At 33.7% G+C, this 19320-nt stretch overlaps 2 protein-coding genes across 2 annotated transcripts; both read right to left on the bottom strand.

Moving 5' to 3' along the window:
* Positions 1-6924: 6924 nt before the first annotated feature.
* On the bottom strand, positions 6925-10820 carry LOC107609327 (chromatin remodeling protein SHL). The gene is made up of 5 exons (XM_016311241.3): positions 10050-10820; positions 9574-9919; positions 9049-9117; positions 7456-7591; positions 6925-7290 (listed from the first exon to the last, which is right to left on the bottom strand). Exons 1-5 carry the CDS (start codon positions 10120-10122, stop codon positions 7261-7263), a joined length of 654 nt encoding a protein of 217 aa, XP_016166727.1. The 5' UTR covers positions 10123-10820; the 3' UTR covers positions 6925-7260.
* Positions 10821-10842: 22 nt separating this feature from the next.
* Positions 10843-11408, bottom strand: LOC148552958 (protein OXIDATIVE STRESS 3 LIKE 3-like). Its single transcript, XM_088494073.1, has 2 exons — positions 11299-11408; positions 10843-11205 (listed from the first exon to the last, which is right to left on the bottom strand). The coding sequence occupies exons 1-2, from the start codon at positions 11361-11363 to the stop codon at positions 10992-10994; spliced, it is 279 nt and encodes a 92-aa protein (XP_088350199.1). The 5' UTR covers positions 11364-11408; the 3' UTR covers positions 10843-10991.
* Positions 11409-19320: the final 7912 nt, after the last annotated feature.

Genomic DNA, 19320 nt, shown 5'->3' with positions numbered 1-19320 from the left:
GCAAGGTCAAAATCAAGGTCATCAAAGATCAGGTCTTTAGCTTCAGGAGTAGGGACATTGATAGGAGACTCGTTGTGTTCGACATCAGCAGGATTATTGGTAGGATGGATGGTCAAAGTTGCTGCAGCTGATGTCAAAACAGGATCAGATTCTTGTTGGGTTTCGGCATCAGTTGGCAGGGGCATTAACTCGCCTATAAGGAAAAAAATGAGACTCTAAGAATCTGGAAGAAAAGAAGAAGAAAAGAAAATTGAATATGAATACCACTGGAGAGTCAATCAAGGCCTGGGAAGCAGCAATTGATGGTGTTGCTTGAATTGGACTAAGAAAAGGCAAGGATGTCATCACCTTTTGAGGATGTTGAGTCATTTCAGCCTTGACACCTGCTGGGTCGACACCTGGCTCAGAATGACTTTGTTGTCCAGCTCGGGAGTGTGAGCTACGCTTTGAAGGTTTCGACTAAAAGGAAAGGTGAGAAAATTATTTAGCATGTATTAGACAAAGATCGACTATTAAGGATAATAAACTTTGAAAAGTACCTTGATAAGAGGTAGATTAGATTTCTGTATCTTTTTGGGTTTGTCACCCATAAGGATGTCAATGGCTCCGCGCTTCTTTGAAGATAGGGTGGCTTCACTCGATCGACCTCTGCCTTGACCCCTTTTTTATTTTGTTTTCTTAGGGGCAGTTTCTTCGCCTGACTCCCAGTCCTCTTTGACTGGCTTAGGGTTAGGGGCAATACCCGCTAGGTCTGTTGGTTGAGTAGTTGGAACATAAAGAAAGTATAAGAGGAGTAAGGACTTAAAGGTTTTTAAGTATTAAGAAAAAATATGGTACCTGGAGGATATCCAACAATCCTCGTTCGACCATGAATTTTATCCCTGACACTTGGATAATAGATAGCATCAATTGTGTTTATGCCTAGGGTACGATGCTCTACTCTTCGGAGTCGATAATCCACTCCTAAGTCTCCTTTAGGAGGGTTAGGTAGTCGATCAGCAAGGCCAAAAGGGGCATTGAGAAAAGAAGACAATTTAAACGTTTTCATGAAATGTTTTTTTCTGGACAAAAGCATCTCGAGCTAAAGGTTTAAAATAATGGTCAAGACATTTATGAAAATGTGCTTCTTTTTTCTTTTCCTATACCTTTGAAGCCTCGATAAAAACATACCTTATGTTCCTAAAATACCATTTTACCTTATAATATTTCTCAAAGGCAATGATTTCATGGATATGATCACCTTTGGTTTTCTTCAATGCAACAACAGTCTGTGTAGAAGGAAAAATCAAGTTAGAGAGAGCTTGCTCAGTTGAAGGACAATGAGAATCATAATAGTTCGACCACCATTCGTGAAAGTCAGGGGTTGAGAGAAAGTAGAATTTTATGACATATCTCTGGTACTGAGAGGTTACTTTTTGGTGATTTAAATCCAAAATTTGGTCGAATTCTTTCAAGTCTAACACTTCATAGTAAACTATTTGGGCCCCAACTTCTAGTGAAATAGGGGAAGGTAATGCCTGTGTAAGACCAAATTGCCTCGACACATATTGAGGGGAATAAGTGATGAGTTTATTTTTAAGAGCCATGGTCGATTCACGAGGAAGCCCTACGGGGAGGATTTGTGGAGTCAGGGTTTTTTACCACAGTTCATTGAGAGCCTCTTGATTTTCAGGTTTGAGAACTTGTTAAAGAATGAAGGTATCCCACATTACTTTTTCAACAGGCCAAAGGATTGGGATGGTAGGAAGAATCATTGATAAACCACTATTTTATGGTTTATTTTGTATTGAATTAAGTAGATTTTGTCAATTATTCTCACACTTATTCATGTAAATTGCATGCTTTTAAGATTCCTTCCTAATTTTGTCCTATGATTGAAAACTTGCTTCTTTGGCCTTAAAATTGCTAATTTTTAATCTTCTCTTATTACCATTCGATGTCGTGATATGTGTGTTAAGTGTTTTCAGGTTTTATAGGGCAAGAATGGCTTAGAGGATGGAAAGGTAGCATGCAAAAGTGGAAGGAACACAAGAATTTGGAGATTTGAGAAGTTGGTGTCCACACGTACGCATGGCTGACGCGGACGCGTGACCAAGCCATAACCAAATGACGCGCATGCGTGGCTGACGCCTATGCGTGGCCAGTGCAGAGTTCAAACGACTCGTACGCGTGACAAGCGACACGTGCCTCTGTTACGGAAAATGCTGGGGGCGATTTATGGGCTGCTTTTGACCCAGTTTCAGGCCTAAAAGTGAAGACAATAGGCTAGAGAGTGGATCATACAAATCATTCATCATTCATTTATTCACACACATTAGGTTTTAGATGTAGGTTTCTAAAGAGAGAGGCTCTCTCCTCTCTCTAGGTTTTAGGGGTTTTGGTCTTATTTCTTCTTAGCTTCAGAATTTTATCTTGCTTTAATTTAGTTTTCTTCTACCTTTTATTGTTCTAGTATCTTAGTTTATCTTCTCTTGTTGGTTTCTTTATTTTCCCAATTTAGTTTATGAACTCTTCTTGTTAGATTCAATTTCCCTTTTATGCAATTTGAGGTATTTCATGTTTATTGCTTCTTTCTTTAATTATTGGTTATTGATTCCTTGCATTTGTCAGTCTTAGATTTTACTATTTCTTGTTACTTTTCTATGCTTTTATTTTGTGCCTTCCAAGTGTTTGATAAAATGCTTGGTTGGATTTTAAAATAGATTTTTATGATCTTAACTTGGATTGATTAATTAGAGTCTTGAGTTATCAAAATTCTTTTGTTAATTGGTGATTGAAAGTTGCTAGTTGACTTGAGCCTCGCTAAATCTAGTCTTTGATTAGGACTTGTGAACTTAAGTCGATTTTGCTCGCTTGACTTTCCTTCATTTGTTAGAGGATAACTAAGTGAAAGCGATTTGCACTTACCATCATAATTGATGATGATAATGAGGATAGGAATTCTAATTCTCAATCTTTTCTAGGACTATTCTTAGTTGTTAGTTTATTTTTCTCGCAATTTATATTTTTTTGTTCCTTATTTCAAAACCCCAAAAATATACAATCCTATAACCAATCATAAATACACTTCCTTGCAATTCCTTGAGAGACGACCCGAGGTTTAAATACTTCGGTTAATTTTATTGGGTCTACTTAAGTGACAAACAATTTAAACGTTAACCGAGGATTGCTTGTCGGTTTAGAACTATACTTGCAACGTGATTTTATTAAGAAATTCTTTACTGACGAAAATCCTCCGTCAATCATCGTTGCTTTTATGATAAGAAAAAGTTTAATGAAATGATAAAAGCATCGATGGATGACATGCCTTTTGGTTTTGACCAAGAAAAAGAAGACAGACAAATATCTTCAAGTGGAGTTTTGGGAAATTTAGAAGGAGCAGTAAATTGAGGTTCGAACACAGACTTCAGCCATAAGTTAAGAATCCAAAGTGGACCAAATGGGTTGATCGACAGTTCTCCACGTCGAATTTTGCTAACTACCAAGGAAAGAGTTTCATACAGTTGACCCAAGAGAAGAGAGGAAAGATTGATGTATTTCTTGTGATGAAGCATGATAGCTAATGAAAGGTAATTGCGTTTTTTAGATTTGAATTGATTTGGGGAAGATAACAAAAGCATTAAGCCATAAGAGCAGGAAAGCGACATGCTCACTGTCGCTAATAGGGTCTCCCTGGTACCCATGTTATTCTGGATAAAACCCGACACAGAAGTCGAGTCAAAGTTGATATCAAAGACGTCATCAGGGCATGAAGTTACGCAGCAAACATTTTCCTCATTGGGAGATAGGCCAGTCAAGGCTGAAATCTCCATTAATGTTGGACCCATCATTCCATATGGGAGATGAAAGTTATTTGTGACTGGGCACCAAAAGTATAAACTAGTCCCAAGAAAAAAGGCAGTGTAAGACAAGTCGTGAGTGGATAGTTAAAGAGAAAATACTATTCCTAAAGATTTTCAAACAAATTTGTAAATTGGAGAAAGTCTCGACAGCCATGTCAAAAATGAGGAACTCGACTCCTTAGGAAGTGCAGTCCTAAATACTCGACTGGCAATACAGGTGGATTTAATATTTCCACAAAAAATCAAAGGAAGATGCTCAGGAGGAGCAGGGAAGAAAGAGAAAATTGACTCAATTTGTTTCTGGGTAGAGATTGGCTCTAAGTATGAATATAAGACATTAGAAACTTGAAAAGAGAGTAATACCTGGCTATGCCATAAGGCGGTGGTCTCTACATTAGGATTGAGAGCTCTTAAGATCCCATCATCATTGTAAAATTGTGACACGTTGGCCACCAAAGGTGGAGAACCTATGACGTGAACGTCGTCATCATCCTCCTGGGAAGAAGAAGTGGGAACACCAAAAGCTCCACCTAGAGCAGTGGTAGCGGCCGTAGCAGCTATAGCATCGGCAGTAGAGGCAAGTAGAAAAAAAGCCATGGTAGCCCCTGTAGTAGAGGTGGTAACAGGAATGGTGGTAGTAGTAGTTACAATGATGGTGGTGGATGATGATAATGTAGCAGTAACAGCTGGTGTACTACTAGAATGAAGACCAGAGTGAGAATCTATGAAGGAATGAGAGGATGGATTTGCAAATAAAAGAAATGTTTTGAAGAAGATGAGGGAAGAAAAAGTATTTCTAGGAAAAGAAAGGTCTCTGAAAGGTGAAAAATACTGAATGAGTAAAGGTTTTAAAGGAGTAAAGGCCCATTAAAGCCCATTGGGAACGTTACATATTCCTAGAAATGCACGAACCGTTTCATTTCTTGTAACCATTTTTTGAAATTTGAACATTAAAAAAGGCACGTGAATGGCATGGGATTAATTAGATAAAATTTATCATTTCATATTTTGAAAAGATAAGTTTTAAAGGGCAATTTGTTGATGTAAATTTTGACCCATAAAGATTTGATTCATAGGGAGTCAAAATGTAATTAAAATTATTGTTACTTGGTTGTAGAGATCCTCTTTCAACTACGGAAACAAAAGACATTTGAGGTCAATGGATTGCTGGTTTAAAGTAAGTCGAGCATCTATCAGGATCGATACCCCGTGGTCAAATACAAACACGATGCAAGAACGTCGGATTTAAAGAACAAGGCAAGACAGAACGTGGAGGTACCATATGAAGATTCTTCAGGATTATGGTAACATCATGGCCTAAGAAAATGGAAAAACCAATGTAGTAGTCAAAATTCTTCAGGAATAAGTCCACCTTTGAGATATAAATAGAAGAAATTCAGAAGAAAAATAGAGATTTCAATCAACAACAGTAGGTTATCACATAAATTCTGTAAAAATTCTCAGTCTCAACGACGCAACAGAAGAGCATGGAGTGCAAGTGCATGTAAGTGTTGGAGCCCATTTTATTTTATCTTTTATTTTTCTTTGTTTTAATTTCTTTATTTTAAATGTTTCTTTGTTATTTTACTTTCTTATAATTTCTATTTCGTTTTGACATTTTCATTTATTCATTTTCACTTATTCAAAGTTCTATTTTACTTCATTTTCATTTTATTTGCTACGATTATCCACTGATAGTTCGACATAGTGCGTTTCGACACGAACGCTAAGTAATTCCCGGGTCGAGCTCACTCTTTTTCAGAGGAGTCGTATTTACTCCGCAAACTGAGATCTTAATACAAGCTCGATTTGACAACCTGTCGAAATAACAAAAAAAAATCGAATGAAGCAATAAATAATTTGACAAATTTAACTAAGTGTTAGTTTGGATTGGCTTTTTTGAGTGAAAAAATATTTTTCTTAAAGGATAAAGTACTTTTATTTAATTTAAAACCTATTTGAATATGTCTTTCAAAAAAATATTTTTATTAAAAAAAGTAAATTATTTGCTTTTTCTAAATGCTAACAATACCTTGCTTTAAAAAAAACAAAAATAAAAGACATTTTTAATACTTGAAAATTCTTTTTTAAAAGTCTATCTAAATATAAAATAATTTTTATTTATTAAAAATTTTTTTAAAAGAAAATAAAAAAATTAAGTGCTTTTTTCAAAAATCAATCCAAACTGATCCAAAATTGTTATCTAACTGCTCTTCGTTAATATTTTTACATAAAATTAACCTGAGTTTCCACCATATCTTATATCTCTAAACTTCAATAAAGTAATAAGATCATAGTTAGCTACGGATATCATAGGGTGCGCTTGAGAAGATGGCTTTGCTATCTTTGCTTAACTTTGGCCTTTTGCTCTTTTTTCTTTAAAAAATAAATTTCTCCTGTTTTAGTTTTCCTATGTTATAGATGTAACTTTGCCACAACAGTGTGATTGGTATGGCTGCACACAAAGATGGATTAGGATTCACCAAAATAAAACAAATCAAATAAGATCGTATTGACTTGGATGATCCATTCCCTCTTTTACATGATACCCGTAACAATGTTGGTTAATATAGTGACATTTTTCAGGTTCACTTGTCCAAGAAAAATAATAATAACAAAATCAAGTAGTATTTTCTAATTCCATCATCATATTGATCATATAAGACGGTAGAGACCTAGAGAGAGAGAAAACGTGCAAGGGGAATTATTTCTTGTATCTTTTAAGTTGAGCGTTGTAAATAAAACAATATACCACTTATAATATATATTTACCTTTTTCATTTTTTATTAATCACTTTAATACCAAAAATAAACAATAAAAATATAAAATATATACAAAAATAATACATATAATTTTTTATAAAAAAAAAAGAACCCTTTAAGTTCAACTGAACAATAATATTATAGCGCCTTTCCTTGTTGAATCTTAACTTCTTTTCAGGTAATCAAAGAAAGTTAAAATTAACTATTCTTTTCCTTTACCTAATGACATCTTATGAATATAAAATTGCTTACGCCACACGGCCACAGCGTCAACAGGGTGTAATTGGCAGGAAGCTATGACCGAAAGTCGAAACCTACGTTTGAGTAAAAAGAACGGTGTCTGTCTACTGCTGATAAATAAGTAAAGGATACTATACAAAGCCCGAGTAAGAACAAGGACCGGAAGGGGGAGTTGTTAGAATCTACATTACATAATTATAGACAACGGAAACATTTCCTCGACTTCCAAAGCAAACAGGCTGATTATGAATACTCAAACCAAATAGATATCACAAACACTTCCAAATTAGTTTACTTTCGATAACATCGTCTCCGTGTTTGTTTGGTAGCTAGCAGGATCAGAAAAGCAAGGTCTCTAAGACCTCCATTATAGATCTCTACTGCATTTTATGCCATATATATACTATTATCACTCTTATGACCTTCGCCGACGTTTAGTCTCCACCTGAAAACCAAGCAAAAAGTTATCGCTAAAATAGTATAGTATTTTACTTCGTCAGCAAATTAACAAAATTAAAGAAAGAATAGATATCAACTGTCTCAAAGTTAAGGCACACGAATATATTTAAGTGCTGAACAACAATCTCAGACTATCCTCCAACAGTAATACCTTTGTATCTGAGTGTCTTGAAGTAGAGTGAGAATTTTGCAACTTTTTTTGACCTTCAGCAGAGCAACTTTCACAAAAGAAGTGGTCAAGTCGCTTAGCTTCCTCCACAGTCATGTCTATGCAAGCAGGGTGAAACCTGAATAAAGAATATTATGCTGAATAAAAAAATTCTCAACATTCACAAAGCAAGCCTTCAGCTAGTTTCATTATGAATGACAACAGAAATATGCATAAAATTGCAGGAGAACAAAATTTATGAACTCTACAATTAATAATAATCATTGTAACTTATAAATTGATTGTTTCATTAACTCATTACTCATAAGGTGTTAAACACTTTAATAAGTTGGGCTAGCCAAGTGAGTCAGGTTCATCATTCCATATAATCTAGAGACGAGAGTAGTTTACACAGAAGATTTATCCCAGAAGCTTTTGGATCATCTTCCCAGAAACCTCGAATCTTCTCCATCCTTATATTTCAGTTAGAAAAAATATTTTTGTGGGACCTCAAACTAAGCCACAAATTTCATAAGCAGATTAAAGCCCAACTCCAAGAATAAATGCAAAGGTGCGAAGAACATTAAAATACAATAACAAAATATGAAATTTCTTAGATAATGTAGTGTAATAACTATAATATTTACATGAGATAGTAATTATAATGAAGAAAGAAGTATGAAATAAATAACACACCTCTATAGGTGAATAAATGTCATGGCAAATTAAGAACCTTTATTCAATTCTTACTTTCTTAGCAATTCCTCATATAGTATTTAATTTCAATTCAATAAGCTATTATATCAGGGTGCCATTTTATATTTGATAATTTCAAATGGATTTGCGAATTTGCAGATTTACCTTCCTAAATCCACAAATTTGACATAAAAAGGCACGGGCGCTGTGTATACATGTTAAGTTTCGATTCCTGTACCTAGGCTTGCTGTGATGCCTATAAAGCTGAATAACACACTAGCCAAACGTATTGCTTTTGTGTCCATCTGGAATTTACTTATAAGGTCATGAATGATCACAAGTATGCATATTCAATGAAACTATTCTATGGAGGATAACTCCCACAAGTCCATATTCTACTCAGAGAAGATACACGACATATGAATGCATGTGCAGACAAGTGGAAGCAGATTAAAGAAAGCTAGGTGGGGTTATGAGTGTTAGATGACACCGCATAGTCAGAAGCAGAAAATTCAACAATGAAACAAGCAAACACCAATCGTTGGTACATAGAAGAGTCAAACACACCAGCTGCTACTGATGAATGTATCATCTTCAAAGAGTACCAAATTAGCAATGGCAAGAATAGTCTAAGTTAACTGGAGATTCTTACACAAGGAAAAACAATGCCAATATGGTAAAGGCTGACATAAATAACTGGTTTTCCTCACATGAATTCAGATGAAAAGAGGTAAAACATTCTTAAAAATCTGAAATTTAAAATGAATTCCATCAGGAAGATGCAAATATCTACAGAACTGGACATACCAGAATCAAGAAATCAACCAGGTAATGAAACTAAAAGCAAATAGTAAAGAAGATGAAGGCTAAATATAACTCCTTCGCATGTATTCAACTTACCAATCACTGCAGCCCTCACACTGGACCATTAGGTCATCAGGGTTATAGGGCATCTCACATTTACAATACCTGCAAAAATAGAAAATAAAATAAAAAAATAAAACAATGAACATCCTGTTAGCCTAATTCCAAATAAGGTCACACAGCTACTTGATTCAAACAATTCTTCAAACGAACAAGCAAATAAATACTTAGTGACATAAACAAAGCTTAACAATTTCTTCCAAAATAGGCTTATAATTCAAATAAGCACTAGACAAGTAGAATAACCAAGTGTGACCAATGCAATGACTAAGAGAATCCCAAAATGGCCATTAATCAAAACAAGTCTGAATTAAGTACTAGTGGAAAGCAACTACATAAAACAGAGTGAAACTCAATTCCAACAAAGAATTCGACTTAAAAAGTAGATATTTCGCATTTATCATATCAGCGACTTGAAAAGAAAAGGATCATTATTTCAGCTTTTTAGGCTATGATAATAATAACAATAATATTGAGAAGAACAAGTAGGGATGAACTAACACAGCAACTCTGTCAGGATTGAAGGCGCCGGTGGAGGAATTGTACTCGAAACGACAGAAGAAATCGTCGTTTCCAACAGCATCGAGCTTGGTGTAGCTCTTGAAGCTGTGGACCGTACACTTGGCTTCGATGGTGTCGGCGCTCTGAACGTCGAAGTGATCGGAGAGGAAAACCTCCTTGGAGCCATGGAACTGGCGGCGGCCGCCGATTGACTCCTCCGGGCGGTAGTACCAGCGCACGTGCACCTTCACGTTGGCGCCTCGCGAGTCAGCTTCGATCCGCTCGATCCTCGCCACGTACGACGGTTTCGACGGATCGGAGGGTCGCATGAGCACGCAATCCCCGGCTGACAACAGTACAAACAACGAATTAGAATCACATAGAGATTCAGGTTAGCTGAAACTGAAAAACATGTATCGGAAACTGAAGTTAGCGAAGAAAATTTTAGCGTTTTCTCTGGAAAGAAGAGAAGGTACCTCTAAAGGTTTTGTTAATATGTTTGACTGTGTATGAGTCTAGGGTTCGGCGTGGAGCCTTGGGTTTAGCCATGGAAAGGGTACAAACAAAGAGAATGGAAAGGAGAGAGGTAAAAAAATAAAAATAGAAAAGAAAATTACAGAAAAACCGGGTAAGGTATTTCTATGGTGTGGATTTTGTTTATTGAGGTGAATGTTTCGGTGGTTGGGCGGACACGGTGGAAGGGTACGCCGATAGCGTTATCAACGTCTTCTGTTTTGGTGTCGTGTGGTGTGGCGTGGAGCGGAATTGAACCAACAATTTCGAGTGGGAGCGGAACGTTGACGACGACGTGAGGGCAGTTTGGTAATTACAAATTAGAGTCCACGTGGCGCTTGGGAGCGTCGATCTTTCTTGTTTAGTTCAAGCATGCTGCCCATTCCCTCTTTCCAGATACGCTTAACTGGCTTAAGTCTTAACTAGTTCCAGTTTCACACTTCCATCTTCTCTCTGGATTCTTCGTTATCATGTTCCATCGCTTAAGCAAACTAACGCATTCATTATTGTTCTATCGATCTACCGTGCAGTTCTCCATTAATAGAATAATATTGCAATAAATGTCTACCGTACCTTCCATGTCTAGAGAGTGATGGTAATAGAAATCATAAGCAGGTCTGATATAAAAAATACTACTATTGATAATAACAACATACATACGCTTTAAAATAGGCTGAAGTCTTGGCGAGAGATTCAGAGTGTGCAATTTCATTTCTTGTCATAGGCTCATGCATATATACATAAGGATAAGGATTATTATATATACTCAAAAAATTACAAAAATTTTATTTGATCTGTTCTCTACTGATGTTACTGTACAGTTAATGTAAAGGATGTTGATAGATAGATAGATAGGAGAGTGATGTGATGATGATGGAGGTATTGGAGGGGGCAAAATTCATATTCTAGGGATTGACATAAGGTGTCGTTAATTGAGTGCAACTTGGTGCCCTTCTACATGGATAATAAGGAGGAAGGTTGAGGTGTGTTTGTGAATGCTTCTTCCTTTTCTTTGCATCAGGATGCTCTGGCTTCTTCAAATCCTCCACTGAATGAACATCTGCAATGCATGTAAATGATCTCGATTTACCCGAGTAATACCTTGACAATCCTCTCTTCCTGCAAATTGATCACAATACTCTCATTACACGCAAGTTACGTTTGCATCAATTATTGAATAAACAAATTCAAACATGCAAATCTATTTAATACTTTTGTGGAAAATTGGTTCCAAGTGAACCCATGTTGAATATCAATGTGTCCATTTCTTGATCCATTTAGCAGAGAAAGATTGACACAATAAATTCTGGGATTCTCTAAACAGTTAATCATGCATATAGGAACTAGTGCTGTGTATGGTCTATATAGACTTACAGAGACAAGATTAAGACCACGTTATTGTCTAGACTTCCTCTCAATCATTCAACATGCAACTATTTTCGGCTCCTCCCGTTAATTCCTCATTTTAATGAATTACTGCCACCTTCCATAGCCGCCAAAAGACAAATTAAAAAAGAAAGGGGAAGAATAGGAAGCCTATACAACCGTCCGTTTTTTAGATCAACATTCAAATTGAAAAGAGAGGAAGCACAATACAGGATAAATTTGGACGATGCTCGTAGCCAATCGCAAGCCTTTACTAACAACAATTTGTATTTTTTTTTAACATAATTGTATTTTTGTTATAAAAATGATGCAAAAACAAGTGTGACCAATATAAGTTTCCTTTTTCTGTTTTCAAGTAAAAGATAACAGACTTATTATTAAAATTAATTTTCTACCTTTCATTTACTATATAGAAAAAAATTATATTTGTTCAAAACTAAAAGCAAACTTATCTTATAAACAAACTTTGTATCAATAAATAGATTTAGCCTTAGGAGAGCCAACATGGCCAATGTTACCCGCAATTTTATACGTTGAGAAATGGATTAATAGTCAAATTCGTCTCTAAAAGATTACTTATTTTTTAAATTAGTCATCAAATAATTTTTTTAGTCATATTAGTCCATGAAAGATAAAACATAAGTCAAATTGGTCCTTCTGTTAGTTAGATAATGACGTATCACGTTAAGTGCTACATGGCATAATGATGTGGTAGGTTAATGCCACGTGTCACAAAATGATTGGTTGACGTGTCAGGCCAGTGACACCTAACACGCCACGTGTCACTTGACATGTAAAAAGTTATTTATAATAAAAATAGTTTCTGAAATTCTAGACGTAAGTCATTTTCATCTCTAAAATTTTAAAAATTAATCAAATTAGTCCTTATATAAATTTCTTTTATAATATTAAATTTAAAATATTTTTGATAGTACTAATTTTAATATTATTTTTTAGACCTTAATAAACAAAATTCTCTTTACATAAAATAATAAAAATAATTAAATTATTATAAAGTTATTTTGTCATTTGTATTTTAAAATTTTACATTTTTAAATTATAATTTTTTATAGTAAATTTTTTTATTTAAACGAGTTTATCAAATTATTGTTGATTATATATTTAAAAAATTAATATTTTAAATTTCACTAAATAATATAGTAGTTATTTTAAAATTTAAATCTTTTAAATTTTTAGAATTATAATTTTTATTATTGTTTAATTTATATGGTAGAACTCAATAATTGAAATGTGAGATCACTTATTGAATCTTAATATTTTAATATAATTTTTTTAAAATAATTACTATATTTATTTAGCGAGATCTAAAAGATTAAAACTAGTTATATACTAGTTATATACTAAAAGTTTTAATATTTTGAATTTTACTAAATAAATATAGTTGTTATTTTATATGTTTTAATCTTTTAGATCTCACTAAATAAATATAGTAGTTATTTTAAAAAATTATATTAAAATATTAAGATTCAACAAATTATCCCACAAATCGATTTTTCAATTATTAAAATTTATTATTTTCGGTCAGCTATCAACTCAATTTTTTTAGTATAATTTTTTTTAGTTTGTAATTTAACAATATATTTTATTTCATATTTTTAAATATTAATAATTAACTGATAGCCAAAAACAATAAATTCGAATGATTCTCTAGCATTTCTCATTTTTGTCATTTGTCCATTAAATTAGTCAAAACCCAACATAAGTCATTTATATAACATGCGCAAATCACCATTTTTCATTGTGTTATTTTTTTTGTTCACGTATTTTCTTTTCATTATCATTTTTTTATTGCTATTGTATGTTGCTGTATATTTTTTTTATTTCTTCTCCTTTTCTTTCTCCTCTCACTACAAAAAAAATTATGTCACCACGCATTTTGTCACACTGCAAAAACGTGGACAAAAGAAGTTAATAGCCATATTTTCATGAAGATGGCAATTTATTAGAGATTTAGCTGCCCTTTTTCTTACCGCGCTATGCTTTAAAAGCATGACCGAAAAGAATCAATCATAATTTTATGAGAGTAGCGATTCATCAGTAATTTGACAATTTTTAGATATCACGCATTCACGCTTACCAACCATACAGAAAAACAGGCACATTTTTGAAGCGCAGCTAGTTTTTTTTTTTTTCGCTACAGTCACGTTTAAAGCGCGCCCTATTCTCTAATTATTTGGACATCAGATTCCCATGAAAGATTTAGATTTCCCACCAATTTTTCCTCCAATACACTTTTAATTCTTTTTCAGAGAACCTGACTAAGCTAAGGGAAAAAACCCTCGCAGCCCTCCTCATCGCTGAGAACAACCAGCCCTCTCTCGCGGCCCGCTCTCGCAACCATCCATCGATGCTGCCTCCGTCGGCGCACCCTCCATTGGTGCGCCCTCCGTCGGTGCCACTCTCGCTCGCAAGGCCTCCCTCGGCGGTCACTCTCTCTCGCTCCTCCCTCAATCGTTGCTCCACCCTCAATCGACGCTCAATCCTCACCATAACACAAGAAGCTACAGATTTATTCTCTGTCTGTTTCAATGTATGCAAATTTGTTTGTTGGAGCCACAACTCCGTCACCTCCTGAGATTCCCCTTTCTCTGTTTTAGTTACATGGAAATTTTTGCTATGGCTTTGAGTTTAACTATTGGTGGAGGCATGAGAAATTGGACTGCTAACCCCAGAAGATGAGTTTCATTTGCATTGGCTAATGCTCATCGTAAATGCTTGCCATGAAATCTGGCTGTTTAATGTATCGATACTTTTCCTTGCCTCACTGACCTCAACTGATCTGGTATATGATGTGAGATAAGTTTCATTAGTTCAGAACTAGGTTTCCATTTTTTCAACATTAAAGTGTTTAAAGTTCTAGGAAGATTTCAGTTTAGGTGCTCAGAGCTCTGTGTATGTATAGGGAAGTATATGGTTTTCATGTTCAAATCTATGAACATTGATTTGGTTGCAGGGGTTTCAATGAGCCACTCAATGTTTAGGTAAACTAATAAAGGCTATTCTAATTTCGATCATATTCTAAACACCACAAGAAGTTGTTAGGTTGCTTTTACTTTCATGATTAATGATGGATGTGTGTTTCTCATCTTTCAATACTTTTCTTTAACTGTTTTTTCTGTGTACTTCATTCATTCATTTGTACTTAAATTCGGGTACTGTATTTAATTTCAACTTGAAAGATTTTCTAAGCAATTTAAAAAAATGAGGACAGGCAAACAGCTCTAGGATGGGGCGATGTTGACCCAATGTGGATACAGATTCAAGTCCTGAGAATGTAAAAATGCTGATTGGGTTGGCGAATGAGATGTTGAAGCAGGAGAATGTAGAGTCAGTGCTGTTTGGAGGGAAGCGGATCGGCGAGCAAAGTAATTTCGAGAAACTTGACTGGTTCGTTGGAGAACTCTTCCAAGATAATCAGAGGAGGAGCTGTAGAATAACTCCCACTGTTGCTTTCAAGCAAGCTAGCCCAAAAGCGACCTAATTCATGGACCAACACTTGCAAGAATCAACATAAAGAAAAATTAATGGAAGAGAAAAAAATAAGGTATGGAGTATCTTATGTTTTGTTTCGTGTTACCCTCAATCATTTATAGACATCCTTTCAAAGAAAGCGTTTTCCTTAATTAAAACAATGATAAACATAAAACCATGGACATTGATTTTATTCAGATGTCTTTGATAAATAAAACATGGCCCCAACTTTGCTTAACTGCACGTCTATTCTAAATCCCACTTTTTAATTGGACATGCTTGCTCACTAGCATTTTCATTTAATTAATTGATTGGATCGTGCATTCATTTCTATAGCCATGTTTCAAAATAAAGGAACTAAAAGTATTTTAATTTTGGGATTGGATTTTATTTTTCTAGGAAAAACTTGCCTTATCGGGAGGCCAGTAATTGCAATTAATTTTTACTTGATGACTAATCAATAAGCTATGAATGATAACAAAAACACTAAGCTTTATTCTGCTAGAAATAATGGCTACATGCATCAGTCGATGGCATATTGTTCCGTTGTAAAACTGGAACAGTTTGCATAGAAATCATGCAGCTTTAAAAGAACTTATTTTCATAATTGACAAATTTAAAATGTTCAATAAATATAGAAGTGATAAGAGGCTAACACTATGCATATGATGTTTTTCAGTGGCTAATGACTTTGGTCAACTGGGTGATGGAACTGAGGAGCGAAGGAAATATCCAAAGAAAGTGAAGAAATTAGAGTCAGAGTTCATGAAATTTGTGTCCTACGAAGCACATTGTTCTGCTTGCATTGTAGAGCCTCGTGAAAATGATGGTACCATTTCAACTGGGAGGCTCTGGATTTGGGGACAAAACAGGTAATACCTATATAACTTTAAATAGTTCGTAATATATTATTGATTCATCAATATTCATCATCGTCATCTGCTTGTTTATTCTAGGGAGCAAATCTTCCTAGATTATTCTAGGGGGCCTTCAAACCTAATACAGTAAGTATAAATGTCTTAAGAGATTGATATAAAAATCGTGCAGGATTTATTGTATTTTCCCTAATTGTTTTATAATTTGCTTACCTTCTGTTTTTTCGTTGTTTATATGATCATACTTGCAGATTATTTGTGAAGTTTGGGGTGATTCAATATCACATTTCTTAATTCTCTTTTTAAAAATTCTTTTTTGTTTATGTTTGTAAATTTCGTGTAGGTGGTCGTTGCATGTATAGAGATGACATGGTTGTAGGCTTTTACCAAGTATAGGAACATAAATTTGAGTGTTTACAAATTGGATTTTTAATTTGTTTTATTTTATTTTCTTTGATCATTTGCTAATTTAGCTATTTGTTCTATTACATTTTGTTATAAACTATTAAGGGAAAAAATTTATGTTTGATGCAATTATTGTCAAGGTTTTTTATTGTTTTTTGAGGGCATTAGAGTACATGTAAAAGCATATATCAAGATTTTTTTAGTTAGATTTAGCTATAGCCACGCTTTAAAAGCGTGGCAATAGGTTCACATATAGGCACACAATTTAAAAAACGTAGTCATATCTTCAATTATTAGTACGCTTTCCAAGTGTGGTTGAATCTCCACCAGAGAGCGCACTTAGAAAACATGGTTATAGGGTTATATATACAGCCACACTTTTAAAGCATGACAACAAAGTAACCGTGGCCATAGTTTAATAAAAGTGTGTCGATAGAGCAACTGGTATACTCGCAGATGTGATCCTTTCAAAAGCGTTTTGATAACTCAGAAAGCATGGTGAGAAGCTGATGCTATACTTTTTTTCACTTTTTGGCACGCTTTAAAAGCGTGGCAATAGACTGTTTTTCTTGTAGTGTCCTAGTGGTTATTGTAGTATTTTTTTAGAATAATGTATCGGTTTTGTCCCTAACGTTTGGGGTAAGTCCCAAAGTTGTTCCTAACATTTCAATCGTCCTATTTAAGTCCCTAACATTTCAAAATTGACTCAATGTTGTTCTGCCGTTAGGGATTCGTTAACAGAATTGACGGCGGGACAAAATTGAGACGATTTTGAAACGTTAGGGACTTAAATAGGACGAAAACATTAGGGACAAAAACGATACATAAAAATAAATTTTAATTTAATTTTATCTTTCAGTAATATTAATTTTTTACTGTACATAGTATTCAATTATTTTTTAATTACATCTAAATAAATTACACTTAATCACATTGCTTTCATTTTAAATAAATTTATTTTTTTATAATTTTAAAAAATTTTGATGCATTAGAGACAAAAGGTATAATTTATATTTTATTGTATATATATTATTTTTCTTCTGCAAGTTTATATACTAGTCATTCTATAAACATTTCATGATAACTAAAAATCTTTAAGAGTGAAATTATAAAAAAATTAATTTATTTAAAATGAAAGTAATATGATTAAGTGTAATTTACTTAGATGTGATTAAAAAATAATTGAATACTATGTATAGTAAAAAATTGATATTATTGAAAGATAAAATTAAAATTTATTTCTATGTATCATTTTTGTCCCCAATGTTTTCATCTTATTTAAGTCCCTAACGTTTCAAAATCGTCTCAATTTTGTCCCGCCGTCAATTCTATTAACGGATCTCTAACGGCAGGACAACATTGAGTTAGTTTTGAAACGTTAGGGACTTAAATAGGACGATTAAAATGTTAGGGACCACTTTGGGACTTACCCCAAACATTGGGGACAAAAATGATACTTTACTCGTATTTTTTATTTTCTCTTTGTTTGTTTTTTTTTTTTCTGTTTTTATTCTTATTAAAAAGGTGACACAAGAAGAATTATGAGAATGTGAGACAAGAAAGAAGAAAAAGAGTTTTGAATTGTGCAAAATTTATTAGAAAAATAGCACCGAAACTTTTTAACCATAACACATGAAGTTTCTTAATTTTGACATCGAATTTTTTTCACCGTAACATAGGTTCTTGTTAAAAGGGTGAAACAAGAATTATGAGAATGTGTGAGATGATGATGATGATGAAGAAAAAGAGAAGGAAGAGAAAGGAGAATTTTGAACTGTGCATAATTTATCAGAAAAATAGCACCAAAACTTTTTAACCATGATGCAGGAAGCTTCGTAATTTTGACACTGAAATTTCTTAATCGTGACACAGAAATTTCTTAGCTGTGTCATTTCTAACTAAATGACGTACTTTTTTTTTATCATTGAACTAGTTGAGTGGTATTAAACTCATATAATAGGTTTAGATATTCTTCAGCCATTTGCAACAAATTGATATACTTTTTGGTTCTAAAACACATTTGAATGTATTTTGTTAATTGAATGAGTTACGGCTTTGGACCTGTGATTTTGTAAAGATTTCTTGTGTTATTTACAAAAAATTTCTATGTTGCTTCTAACAAAATAATGTGTTTTTGTTATCACTAAATTAATTGTATGATATCAAATAATATATAAGAGATTTAGCCTTTTATGCGTTATTTGCAACAATTTGATGTGCCTTTTGAATTTAAAACACATTTAAATATATTGTTAGTTGAGTGAATTGGTTTATATACTTGTGGTTCTTTAAAGATTTCTTGTGTTACTCACCAGAAGAAGAAGATGGTGATGATGATGATGAAGGAGAGGGATAAAAAAAGGAACAAAGGAAATCAAATGAGAAAAAAGAATGAGGAGGAGAAGGAGGTAGTAGTAGTGGTAGTGGTAGTGACGACAATGATGACGATGATAACGAAAGAAGAAAAAGAATGAGAAAAAGAAAAAAAAAGTAGTAGCGATGCACATACTGAGAAGAAAGGATAAGAAAAAGAAATTGACAAAATCAAATGAGAAAAATGAAGGAGGAGGAGGAGGTGGTGGTAGTGGTAGTGATAGTGATGACAATGATGAGAACTATATCAAAAGAGGAAGAGGAAGAAAAAAATGAGGAGAAAAATAAAAAGAAACAATAGCAGTGCACATACTAAAAGAAGAATGAGGAGGATAAAATAAAGGAACTGAAGAAATCAAATGAAAAAAAAAAAAAAGGAGGAAGTGGTGGTAGTGGTAATGATAATAACGACAATAATAAAAGAGGAAGAGAAGGAAAAAGAATGAGAAAAAGGAAAAAAAAAAAGAAGCAATAGCAGTGCACATACTAAAAAGAAACGTACATAAAGAAAAGAAAAAGTGTATGCAATAACTTCGTTAGATTTAGTTAAAAAATTGATTGGTTATATATATATATATATATATAGTTTTGATGATGCATCAACAGCATAAAATATTTTATACAATCATTTAATTGCATTCGTTTTTTTAAATGACTATTTATGCCATTAATATAAAAAAATATTTTTAAAATTACTTTATTC

Source organism: Arachis ipaensis, chromosome B7, assembly GCF_059453495.1.
Source record: "Arachis ipaensis isolate K30076 ecotype BB chromosome B7, ASM5945349v1, whole genome shotgun sequence".
Taxonomy (NCBI): domain Eukaryota; kingdom Viridiplantae; phylum Streptophyta; class Magnoliopsida; order Fabales; family Fabaceae; genus Arachis; species Arachis ipaensis.
The sequence above is the reverse complement of the archived record's forward strand: the minus strand, read 5'-3'. Positions and strand labels throughout refer to the sequence as shown.